The sequence below is a fragment of the Aythya fuligula genome, chromosome 3 (genome assembly GCF_009819795.1).
Source record: "Aythya fuligula isolate bAytFul2 chromosome 3, bAytFul2.pri, whole genome shotgun sequence".
Classification (NCBI taxonomy): domain Eukaryota; kingdom Metazoa; phylum Chordata; class Aves; order Anseriformes; family Anatidae; genus Aythya; species Aythya fuligula.
Genome location: NC_045561.1, coordinates 113891435 through 113904593, shown reverse-complemented (window position 1 = coordinate 113904593; position 13159 = coordinate 113891435). Strand labels below are relative to the sequence as shown.

General features: G+C 44.3%; 1 protein-coding gene across 3 annotated transcripts in view; it reads left to right on the top strand.

The window, feature by feature from the left end:
• RCAN2 (regulator of calcineurin 2) overlaps positions 1-13159 on the top strand; it is a 74062-nt gene that overhangs the window by 36170 nt on the left and 24733 nt on the right. Inside the window, exon 1 of one of the 3 annotated variants that reach the window (XM_032185330.1) lies at positions 6375-6824. The exons of the other annotated variants lie outside the window; for them this stretch is intronic. Within the exon in view, the coding sequence (XP_032041221.1) occupies positions 6738-6824 (87 nt within the window). The 5' untranslated portion in view covers positions 6375-6737. Of the gene's footprint in view, positions 1-6374; positions 6825-13159 lie in introns of those variants that run through there. 3 annotated transcript variants of the gene reach the window in all.

Here is a 13159-nt window from a genome sequence, read left to right as displayed (position 1 = left end):
GGTTGGAGACAAGGAAGGGTAAATGGAAATGATTCTAAAATGCATTTTGAAACCTTTAACTGAGTTTTCGGATGACAGTAAATCACATTTTTTAGGCAGGAGCTTTTCAGGCCTCTCCCAAACTGCATCATCTATTAAATGCCTGGTAATGGAGCATGCCCTTCACAGCTTACACTTAAAATCCAAATAAAATACAAGAAGGCTGAGCTCTTCTGAATGTGTTTTCTTGCATGTTTTGTCCAAGGTCACTTAGCAGTGCTATCAGGAGCTGAATCCATCTCCTTGGAGTCTTGCTCCCATCTTAGTCTAGGAGCACCAAAACCATCACCCTGTGCGGATCAGGCCCAGGGAAGGGTTTTTCTTCATTCTGCTGAAAATGGTTACGTGCCCCGATTTCCTTCCCCCGCCCCTATATTTGGAAGCTGAGGGCTATGAATGATACTGCAACATGAAAAGTAATTGAACGATTCTGACTCAGAGCTGAAACTTGTGTGTTCCCAAATGAGACAGCAAAACGATCTTGGCTAAGTGACACACTCTTTTGCTCAGATGCTGAAGTATTTTTACATGATCATATGTGGTGCTCTGAGTGGCTTGATAGTTACCAAAGCAGGAGAAATATTCCATAATGTTTATGATTTGTCTTATTTTCTGACTCTCGGATTCTCAGACAATGAGACCTCTAAGTTTGAGCGGCGAAAATTTATTACTGACAGAAAAACAAAACATTACTTAGAGAAAAGTTTCCTTTCCAAATGTTGAGGGCAGCCAAGGCACGGTTCATCTAAAGGATTTTCCAGACTTTACCGTTAATGTATTTATGGGAAATGTATTGATTTAGGGTTACTCTAAGTTTAATTAAACTTTCAGTTTCTTGCTTTTTCTGGCCAAAATTCTGCACCTTTAAAAATCTTCAAACAATAGGCATGAATGTTTCCTATAAGCAGAAGTGACTGTGAGTCTGTTTTCTTCCCTCACAGTTGTTGTTATTTCAGAATTTTTAGGAATTTTAGCTTGGGGTTCAAACTCCTCTTGGATAATCAGTGGTTTTGTAGCTGTGGGATCACACCCTGAGTATGGTGTTCGGTTTTGAGCCCCTCACTGCAAGAAGGACTTTGAGCTGCTGGAAAGTGCAGCGAAGCTGGTGAAGGGACTGGAAAACAAGACATATGAGGAGCAGCTGAGGAGCTGGGGTTGGTCAGTCTGGAGAAGAGGACGCTGAGGGTAGACCTCGTGGCTCTCTACAGCCATCCGAGGAGGCTGCAGTGAGGAGGATGTCAGTCTCCTTTCTCAGGTGACAAGTGATAAGATGCGAGGAAATGGCCTCAGGTTGTGCCAGAGGAGGTTTAGGTTCGATATCAGGAAGATTTATTTATGGAGAAGGTGGCCAGGCATCAGAACAGGCTGCCCAGGGAGGTGGTGGAGTCCCTGGAGGTATTTGAGACATGTGGATATAGTGCTTAGGGACATGGGTTAGTGATGGGACTCAGAAGGTCAGGTTGGTGGTTGGACTTGGTGATCATGAACGTCTTTTCCAACCTAAATGATTCTTATTTATCATAAATAACAGTTAAAATTTCTACCCCAAAAGATACTTTATTTGATGTATAGATGCTCTAGTACCTTTGAGGAATTCAAAGAAGTTCTACATGCTGTATTTTTATCTTCTGTATTTCTGTATTCACATAAGCCCTTTCTAGCCTCTGGAAATTCATGAAATTTTGGCAGCAGTTGAGAACCTGGGACCGAGTATTCCCATGCAGATAGGTTCCTCAGGCGAAATACATTGTGGTTGCAGCTATTGACTGCTCGTGGAGAAATCCATTAATGGATATTAATGGAATCTAGGGGGTTTTCATCTGTTTAGAAGGGTTTATTTCAAGAGTTTAAATTGTCACGGTGTTATAAAAAGAGACATAACTGAGTAACTAGTGGTGTAACGTTTGATGGCCATTCTGTTTGGGGAATTAAGAGTGGGAATTTTATTATTTCCAGGTAGCAGTGAATTCATTGAGTGTGGTTATAAGAGCATCAGGTAATGTGTGTTATCTGAACGGTTTTCACATCTCCCTTAACTTCAGACACCTCTTTCTGCTCCGTGTCCTGAAGTGCCAGCCTTTCACCCTCGGCTACACACCGAGCGTAAATTGAGGCATAGCTACAGGTGAGGAAGAATCCTTCCCTCGGTGCCCAGTCTCACTGGTCTGCTGTGTTCCTGCTGTGTTCGTCTGGACCTCTTACTAATCTTTACCTATTTACCTTCTGTTTTTGTCTCAAAGAACTAGGATTCTATTTGTGAACGTCTGTTCGTAACTACGTGTATATGAGGGAGCTTGGTTTAAATGCTTTTGACTTTTGTAGTAGGCTGCAGAAGATCGATAGAGATGCACATTGTTAAAAACGTTTGAGCCAGACAATGTGGATCTGTTTATAGGGTGCCATTCAAACACCAACGGGGCATCGATGTGGGGTTTCTTTTTATTGTCCTGCCTTTGTGCAGCACCATAAACAGCATGGTAGGCACCTGTGAGCAGAGCTGCTATGGAAATAATCCTACTATTCGTAGTAGTAACGAGCACAAGCTTTAGCTTGGGAGCAAAAAATGTCACTTTGGCTCCTGAATTTAGCTGATATTTTTTGTTCTAATGTGGCTGCTGTTACCATGAGGTCCACACAAGGGGAAGTTTCCCTAAGGCTAAATCAGTAATGGTCTGCTTGCAAAAGGGGGTCAAGATTTTCTGCAAATGTTTTAACAACTTGACAGCTGAGCTTGGAAAGCCTAAATCACGGCCCTGTTTGTGTGCATCGGGCTGAGCTGGAGCTATGTCTGTGGGAACACTGTAGGAAAACAAAAGCTACACAGAGAGGAGTAAAGGTTGTAGGGCAGGGCTGTACAGTCCCAGGCACTGCACGGGCTGAAAACACGACTTACTTTCCTTCTGATTTGGGGAATTTTGCCTTTTTGCAGGGGATTGCTGATTCAAGTATGAGACTTGATCATCAAGTGTTAATCATCAGAGCGCAGCGCTGTTAGTGGCTGATGCTGGTTCTTGTGAAGAATGAGTATCAGCCTGAGTGACGTTTAATCAGGATTGTTCTGGGTTCCAGGGCCTGTTTGGTTGCTGCACAAGTAACTAAAAGCTTTGTATGTCAGTGCTCAGCTTAGATGTGCAAGTAGGTCTGGGTTGCTCTTAACCTCACTCTGAAATGTTCCCTTGAATTATTCACACACGGTGCCCATTTAATTCCATGCACAATTGTTATTATGGTCAAAACATGAAACAAATCAAAAAAACTTCCGCACGACTGTTGTTCCAAGTGCTCTGCTTGTTCTCCATCCTCACAATTACTGCTTGGGGTCTTAAGCCCAGTATAAAAGGGGTAGGGGGCAGTGAGAGAGTGGAGATGCACTCGTGCTGAATGCCAACAGAATGCTGCTCCCATTGGCAATGGCTCAGCTCACCAACGTCTGGACTGCTCTTCTGCTTCCTGCACCTTGGCTCCTGTTGCAGGGCACTTGGGTAAGTTTTAAGGGATGTATGTGATCCCAAAATCCTCTGGCCAGCAAGAGAGGGGCTTCCCTGCACCAGCAGTAGGGCAGAGGTGGTGACCTGTAGCAATCTTTGATCTGGAGAACTTGCTGAAGGAGTAGGTTCAAGCATGCTGAAGTGCACGCCTATCTCGACCACTGTTTATTAAATAGGCTGCTTTAAGTCAGGCATGAGATATGCTCTTAGTTTTCCTGGGAGTTTGGTAAATTGAATTTAGCAAGACCATCTGTAGCCAGAGATCAGAATTTCTTGTAGGTAAATGAACAAATCTTATTTCAGTTCGATGAAGAACAAGTCTCCTGATCTGGAGGAAGCAGTCAATATTAACCTGACAATGTAAAATGAAAAGTCAAATAACGTTTATTAACACAAGGTGAGGCTCTGAAGAGTTGCAGAGTGCCCTAAAAAATCTCAGGTAGGATTTTATCTTGATTTAAAGTGAGAAGTGAGTAGTGACGTAGAATATCTACTGGGAGACCTAAGCTGAAGTACTGAAGCATGCTGTGGAGTTCTACAAGGTGATCTCTGGTTTCTCAAAGTGAACCCAACTGGGATGTCTGTCAGGAGCTTGCTAAAATACCCCATGAGCTGGAAGGGGTTTTAAGGGAAAAAGATGGGTCATGCGTAGGAGTAGGCAAGAGGAAACTAAAATAATTGCAAAGGGTTTCTTTACTAGGATGGCATAGGAAAGCTGCAGTGATTCTGGTTTGAAAGGAGATGAGAAGCAGAAGCCCATGAACAAGCGTGAAGTGGAACAGGTCAGCGTGCACCCCGCATCCCAGCACTCACAAGATTAAGCAGACAGGCTATTGAAATTGAGAGACGACAGATTTAAAAAATGAAAAAATGAAATTGTTAAAGGATTATCTGTCCAGCCTGGCTCTGGGCTGGAAAATCCTTTCCCCCTTGCTGCTGTGAGACCAGGCTCAGGCCACCTCTCGGCGTTGTCACATTCCCGATATATTTTCCTTTGCAGAGTTTGTTGCAGTTTTTGTCTCCTGTTGGTCCATGCTGCTAAAACTCTCGCTAGGCTCAGATACCCATGACTCATCTTTGCTTGCAGTGCTTCCTTCCAGCTCTTTGAAAACCACTTAGGAACTTTTCAGCTTTCTGATGACATGATTTTTCCATTGCTGCCTACTTAGAACTTCAGTCAGGCATCTGTAGGCTTTTTTTTTTTTTTTTTTTCTGTGCTATCTCATATATGTGATATTCAAATATGTGCATAAAAGTTCTTCTAAACACACACAGGAATGGTAACTTCAAATTCTTTGCTAAAAATCTTTTACTGTGGTTTGTGGGGGCAAAAAAAAACAACAAGTGACTGGTGTAGAAAACAGTTGAACCCTATTCATTCATTTGCTGCCTTGTGCTGTCCTATCTATTTCTGTTGACCTGTATATTCCCGGTTTGTAAAATCTTTAGTGCAGGGATAAGTTTCTAGTCTGGTTTTGGATCTTCCTTTGTGATTGCTGCTGACGGGGCTACTGTAAATGCAAGTTAAAAAATGGCCAAGTAATTGAACCGAACTTGGGAAAATTCTGATAATGGATGTCAGCTTTGCTGTATCAGCATCCAAATTTACTGCCATTTCCCGGGGTAAAGAGCCAATTTCTCAGCAGAGGTTGTTCTTTTGTTAACTAACCTGCAGGTCCCTGTGCTTCCCCAACTTCTGGTACTGGTGAAAGAGCAAGGCAGGGCACTGGGCAGCTTCAGCCTGGTATGGACCTTCTGCTTCCAGATGTTCCAACCACCCTGTTGGTTCAAAGAACTCGAGGCCTTTTCCACAGGTGTTTTTGTTTTGAATTTCGTAGCCTGCAGCACCACCTGAGCTAGTTTAAAGATCACAGTCAAGATTAAAGATCAGCAGCAAAGCGTGGGCATCATCCCAAAGCGTGGTGCAAGCTGCAATATCTGCCAGTGAAGCCGAGTAAGCTCCGTGCTGCTGCTGCTAGGTTTGTGTCGGCTGCCCAGCAAGCTGAGTGCATGGCCTGTGTTTGCTGCAGTCTGATGGGCCTGCAATAGTTAAAGGTTTTAATTCTGCCTGTAAATCTGACCTAGCCATAAATGTCATCTCTAGGACAGCAACAATTAAAAGTGATTTATGGATGGCGAGCATGAAAAATGAGAGGAAAAGCGATGTTGCAGCTCTGGGTAAAGATCAACTTTAAAATATCTACAAACTTGGGACTTTTATTTTTTGATACATCTCTTTCTGATGTAAAAAATGAACCGACAAAGCACAATGAGACACCCCGAGTTACTGGGTCTAAACCAGCCTTACTTGGTGCATTTCCTTCTCAGCTGTTACATTTGGGAAGAAGTAACTCTAAGGACAGTGGTACAAGGGTTGCTTAATGTGACATCCTCATTTCAGGGGACATTTTCTTGTTCTGTTCTTTGAAGGGCTGTTGACTTCCGAGTCACAGACAGACATGCCTCTGATCTTCCCAAAGATGAGTCAGGGTGCAACTTGTGTCTATAAGTAATGGGGTCACATTTGCAGGATGCTGATGGCTTCTGCTGGTGGGACGAGATGTTCTCTAATCCCCTGCGCGGGGTCATGTAGCTTGCTGTATGGCAAAGAAGAGCGAGGAAAACAGAATGCTGACTTTTTTGTTGCTTCTATTTTATTAGCCGCTCTGCTGTGGATTTTAAGGTGTAATAAAGTAATGGATCGTACCGTAAGCTTGGTGGCTTTAAATGCTGGGTTAATTTACACTCGGAGCAGAGCTTTCAGTGTCAGGCGATCTTTTTTTTTGCCAACATAAGCACTCAGCTGAAACAACAGCTATGACTCAGTTGCCAGCGAACGCTGCTTGAATTGATTTAGTCGGAGTTCAGATTTAGCACATAATCATGTTCAATTTGATCCACTGTGCTGCCTAGAGATAAAAGGGTTGAAAAATAGATTTAGCTTATGTCAGTCCTGGTGGTGATGTCATTGCCATGAGAGATGGAATAGCGCTGTTACTATGCTCCGCCGGCTCAGTCGGTGGGTGTACGAGGGGAAGGCAAGGAGCAACTCAGTTAAGGGCAAAGAGCTCGTGGCGGAGGCTTGCACTCGTTGTCGGCACTGAAACAGAATTTCGGACTGCTCAATAGCAATACCGAGCCGAAGATTTTTGTCTCCTTCCAGTCGTTTGTTACTCGGAGGTTGCTTAACTCTGTGTGCAAAAGGGGGGGATGCCAGCCCGTAGCATGGACTGTGATGTCTCCACTCTGGTCGCCTGTGGGGTTGACGTGGAGATTTTTGCCAACCAAGAGGTTAAGGTATGCGCCTACTGTTCTTTTGTTGCAGATGCTTCTTAGAAAAGCCTGTGGGAGCGATGGGGATTTGTACGTAGCGATTCAGAATGAGATTCTGCTGCGGTAGTAAAAGGCACGCCGTTAAAAAAATCTGTTAATTAGGGGAGAGAGAGACGTGGGAGAGAAATGTGCCTGCTTTTTACCGTGGTCTGATAAGCTGAAAGAACAGCCCGGTGTTTACTCTTGCCTGATCTAAGAAATGGGTTATATAACTGGCATCTGTGTATGTGCATGCTTCATCTTCAGAACAAACCATTCATTGTTAATTTTCTCGAGATATTTTTAGTCCGCTGTCACTTTTTTAGAGCAGCCGTGCCGCGAATGTTTGTTATTTATCAATATTGACGATCTTCAGCTGTCTTTGCTCATTTGAGCAGGAGCTGCTCCTTGGCTTCTGAACCCAGACGAGTGGGAAATCTTTGCGAAGGGTTAAAAGTTTGGAGCGAGTGTTTTGGTGCATCTGCAATAGGGCAGAATACAAAAAGTTGTGCATCTTGCATCTCGTATGAATACCTCAAATGCTTCATTCTAAGATTTGATATGCTGGGCTCGTAGCCTCTTAATTAGACGACTGCTGTAGAAAAATCATTGTATGTAATTGCTTACTGTTGAAATCAATTATCTTTCTCATTTGTTATGATATTACTACAAGAAAATCGCTGCAAATTAAGTTTGAAAGAGGAATTTTAAGTATGCTTTTCACAGATCAGCTGAAAGAGCTCAGAGGCATAGCACAGTGACATTCAGCAGTTTATTTAAAGGACATGGACAGACAACATTAGTTTCTAATCTGATTGCTGTCTTCTTAGTATTAAAAAAATGGGATGGGGGGAAAAAGGCTGTACAAATCTGAGGCCAAATTCGGAACCCCTGTTCTGTTTAACTCTGAGTCATACCTTGAGGCCAATGGAAATATCTGGAAAAAAAGCATTGCCATTCGCAAGAGTTTGTCCTGACTCTTATTCCCCTGTTGGTTTGTTACCAGGTGATATCACACACACGCTGTGTACAAATGCTTTTATGCTGCTAGCGAGAGATTCTCGTTAATTTAAAAAGCTTTTTCTTCACAGTTCAGTAGGGGATTCAGAGATGGAACTGATGGGGAATAATTCGGAGGAGTGGTTCAGGTGGACGGTCCTGCCTGCATCGGGACATGCTTTCTCTTGTGCTTTGAGTAGAAAAATGTTTGTTGTCTTCTTCCCTTCCTTAAAGTACCAACAGATTTGTTTGTTTTAATTCTAAATTCAGAAATTGACCTGCATTGACATAGGCTCATATTGGAGTGGCTGTCTTTTAGTGTCTGGTCCATGTTGAATATTAGGCTGTGCAAGAAATTAAAGTTGCTGTGATCTTCCTCCATCCTTATAAATAAGGCAGTAGCAATGAAGTAAAAACTGGGATTCCATAAAATCAGCAGGAAGCTCTCCAATTACTTTGGTGAGAGTTAGATGAGGCTGATTTAAGCTGCAGCATCTGAAAAGCACGGCTGAAGACCACGGGCTAACAGAACAAAAGGCTGATGGGGACACTGCAGGAACTGAGTCCCTTTCATGTGCCACATCACTTGGACTTGCAGTGCTTTGTTTGCTTCGGTTAAACCTGCCATTTTTTCCCCTGGCATCTGAATTCAAATGCAGTGAGTGCAAAGACTTTGGGTGTATTTACAGAGGAGACTGCACTGCAGACTGCACTGCAGCTTGGAAATGGTAAGTCGACTTCTAAGTTGCCTGTCTTGGATGCCAGAAGCAGACAGTCCTCGGCCACCCGTGGCTCGCTGCAGACCCATTTGCACGTTGGTGCCAACTCCAAGAATTCCAGCAGCAATGACAACAAAAAACCTATGGGGTTCTTGTCTGCAAACGGGGTTCGCTTCAGCCTTCTGAAGGTGGTGGTCTGTAGAAAAATGTTGACATTGAGGGGAACGTCCAGGTTTCAGGTTGGAAAGGAAGGAGGTTACTGGTGTGAAAGTTGAAGAAAAAGAGGAAAAGCGAGCACAGAAGTCCCTGCCTTCAACTGGAAGGCACGAGTATCACCAAAACCTGAAGTCCCAGGTTGCTGATGTGGCCAGGGGCTGCCCCATTCACCAGGCCTGATGCAGAAGAGCTCAGCATGTGTTGGGGCTGTGGAGCAGGTGGTGATGCTGGTGGCTCCTTGGAGCCATGGCTTCTCCTGAGCGGTGGTTTGCTGGTGCTGGAGAGGCAGCGGCTGCTGCTGGGTGCCGGAGCAGAGCGAGCTGCCGGGCTTATTGCTGCTTTCCCACCCATGGAAATGACCTTATTCTGCAGGCGTTCTGCTCTTAGCGTCTGGCAGACGGGCTTGGAAATGCTCTGTTTCCATTTGGCCTCTGGAACAGGAGAACGCTCGCTCAGTACTGAAGGCAAAGCTTTGTAGTTTTGGTGTTTGGAGCAGCTCATCCCTGCAATAAGCACGTGTGGCTGCCCTGAAGCTGGCAGCTAGCCCACAGCGCTGACACCGTTGGTTGGCCATCCATGAACCCATCGAGCGGGTCTTCCACTTCCTTGCAGCTGTTGCTTTGAGCTTGCCTTTTATAGCCCCAAAATTGGGTCAGGCTGATCAAGATGCTACTTAACTGTGCAGCGCCTCTACGGCAGGAATCAGGGAACTTGAGGAGATACCCGTAGAAAGTGTGTAGTGCAGTTCTGCTTCGAAGTTCACCTGGGTAATTAAGATTCTTCTTAATGAAGAATCTCTAGATGATGAATTTATGTAATGTTTGTTACATAAGCAATTAGTTAATGAATATCTTGTTTATTTCTAATCGAGAAATTCCAGATGTTACTGAAACAGGGGAAGAGAATTTAAACTCACACTTCTTACTCAAAGCAAAACATTCTGATGTTGCCAATTCTTCATGGTCTCTCTTCAGTTACATTCACGTGCCATGCGGCTAGGCAGCAAGGTATGATTGGGACAACCAGGCACTACGGCAACAGAGAAGAAATATTAATGGTGGAGGCTGATTAAATTTGCATCTGAAGACAGTAAGGTAAAGTAACGCAGATAGGAACATTACCTTCATGCAGGGGAAAAAATAAGGTGGAGATGAGACAGGCAGCCAAGGAAGACGGTAAAAATAGTTCCTCTGTTTTGACCATATTGCTTTTTGGGATTAATCCTCGCTGGAGCGGGATCTCTGTCAATCTGTAAACTCATTATTTAGTTCAAATGCTACCGTGAGCATATTGCTAATGATATTTGTTTGGGATGTATTTGGAGGTCAGTCATGCCTTGTAGTTGCCTGTGAGAGGCTTAGCTGCCTAACACCATATCTAAACTTCTGAGAGCGAAAGAACATTTGGCTCCTGTGTTTTTTTTCATCCCTGCTTCAATTCTCCATTTGTAAAAGTGGCTCACTCGCTCCCAGAGATGTTCTGAGGTTTAAAGCTTAAGTGCTCTAAGATTAGAGTCAAGTGAAGAAAGTGGTAGAAAAAGGGAAGTGTTGCTGCTCTCTGGGTACTGCCAGCTGCCCAGAGGTAGAAACCCTGCCTTGCCTGGGGGGTTTCAGGGCATCTGTTTTCAAATTCTTCTCCTTAGCCACGCAGCCTTGATTTAAGGGGAGAGATTGTTGCACAGCCATGACTCCAAAAACTGAAGACACAAGAAGAAAACCAAACAACAGCGTGACCACAAAAAAAAAATAAAAAATCCTGACAGCTGAAAGACCTATTTTATAATCTCTTGCATTAGTATTTTCTGTACTTGATAGTTTCTCTTTGTTCTCATAGTTCTTGTCTGCATGTAGTGTTACGGCTGTAAAATCTTTGATAGGCAAGTACCCAAATCCCAAATCTTCTGTTGTTGTGTTGTTGGGTTTGTTTTTCCCCTCCTCAAAATAAGTTTTCCCAGGTGAAGTTGTTTTCAGATCCATAGTGCAGTGTTCCTCTGAAGGCCTCAAGCTTTTATTATTATTATTATTATTATTTTTTATTTTTATTTTTTTTGTCTCAAGCTTTACGGATAGCTTGCTGGTTCTTAGCATGGCTTGGATATTGAGCAAAATTGTACGTTTCAAGGGAAGTGTCTCCACTAACCACGTTGCATGCATCTCCTTATTTTAATAAACATTTTAGCACATAGATGAATGGGTATGTTTTTTATAGTTGGACGCTTTTTCCTGTAATATTTTCCAGGAGCGATTATACCCAAGGCATTAAATAATCCACTTCGTTTTGACCGTTCGTGTGCCAAGCAGCGTGTTTGCTTTGGAAGACATTATCTAATCATATGCAGAATGCAAACAGCCATGACAGCGTGGTTTCAAGCAGCGAATTCTTTCTTGGTGAAGAGATGCTGAACAAAACGAGTAGCACAGTTTATCAAACACTTGGGTAACACTCAACTTGCCAAGGTTGGGAGGCTGGCCAAGCAGAGCGTCTGACCCGCGCTCAGTTGACGCAGGGTTTTCTGTTGTCCAGCTGCACACTTCAAGGGATGCCAGGAGTGTGTGCCTGGGCTTTTACTGAAAATTGCCCCCGTTTATAGGGCTCAGGGGCAATAAGCACCTTCATCATCTAAGTGCCAACAGAATTCAGCTCTTCCACAGAGGAGACTTCTGAGGCTCATGTCAGGGGACTGTCTGGTCCTCCTGTATTTATTGACTTCCAGCGTTGAGTCTTGACTCTTTTGTTTGGTTTAGAGTGTACTGATGACCTTCAGTTTCTACTAGTTTGAGGTGTGATTGCTTAGCTGCCTCCTGCACTAGCAGCAGTATAGGATATTTAACATTATTATTTGTCCAGAGAAAAAAAAAAAAAACTTTCCCCTTTTTTTCTCCCTGGCAATGTTTCTCGATGCATATGCAGCCATAACGTTTGGCTCCAGCTGATGCTTTCCATCTGGGCTAGAGGTTGATTCTTGCTTTGTTCATGTTAATTCCTGACAGCACAGATGACTTTCTCATAACATCAGTGTTGTTAGGGTGCGTTTAGCTGCCCTCATTTGGTGTTGCTGTTGGTGCTCAGTCAAGGAAAAGCCCTTCACTGCAGTAGCTCTGACAGAGGAACCAGCCCCAGCAGCACTGCAGGATCCTGCACGGCAAACCTGCAAGGAGAAACCAGATCACAAAATCATGGAATGAATATCCTGGGTCAGAAGGGACCCACAAGGATCTTTGGGTCCAACTCCTGGCTCCACACAGGATCACACAAAACCAGACCCTATGTCTGAGAGCATTGTCCCAATGTTTCTTGAACTCCATCAGGCTTGGTGTCGTGACCACCACCCTGGGGAGCCTGTCCCAGTGTCTGACCACCTCTGGGTGCAGAACCTTTCCCTAACCCCCAGCCTGACCCTCCCCTGTCCCAGCTCCATGCCGTTCCCTTGGGTCCTGTCGCTGTCCCCAGAGAGCAGAGCTCAGCGCCTGCCCCTCCGCTCCCCTCATGAGGGAGCTGCAGGCCGCCATGAGGCCTCCCCTCGGCCTGCTCTGCTCAGGGCTGAACAAACCAAGGCACCTCAGCTGCTCCTCACACGCCTTCCCCTCCAGGCCCTTTACCATTACCTTTGTAGCCCTTCCTTTGTACAATCCCTTCCCTCACCCAGCTAGCAATTCTGTGCCTGATGCAACCCTGGGTATTTCTGGCCCTCCTGGCTGCCTGGTCACACCGCTGGCTCAGACTCAACTTGTTGCCAACCAGAACCCCCAGATCCCTTTCCACAGGTCAGCTCTCCAGCCTCTCATCTCCAAGTGACTGGATATGGGAAGACCAAGCTATGTATGCACATGTGAGACACGATATATTTTGTACACTGCCAAGATCTCTTCTCTTTTAATATATCTTACCCCTACCTTGTCTGTCTGCCTTCCTGCTTCATCTTTCTGGAATGCAAGAAGGAATTGTGTTTTCCCTTGTTGTTGTTGTACTGTGTGGTAGATGATACTAGAAATAAGTAACAATACTGTATATACTGTTGAAAGTATCCAAACACTAAGTGATACGTTACAGCATGCTATGTTAAATTAGGAGAATGCTTTGGGGACAGACAGTTTCTCTTTCAGCAAATGGAGGTGGGTAATTCGTATCGGACCTTAGATTTCAAAGTTAGCAATTCACGGAAAAAATACTTCATGGCAAGTACTTTTGGGGAAAATGATTTTGAAGTGCGTTTTTCAAGTAAGGAAAGTCTGAGATTAGATGGATGAGGAATGTCATTTTTAAAAGTCATCTTCAGCAAACTCTTGGAGCCGGAGAATAGTGCCTCTTGGAAGACTGCTTGAGGGCTGGAGAAGTGTGTGAGGATTAGCAGTTAAAATAGCGCTTCTGAGTGCATGATGGAGATCA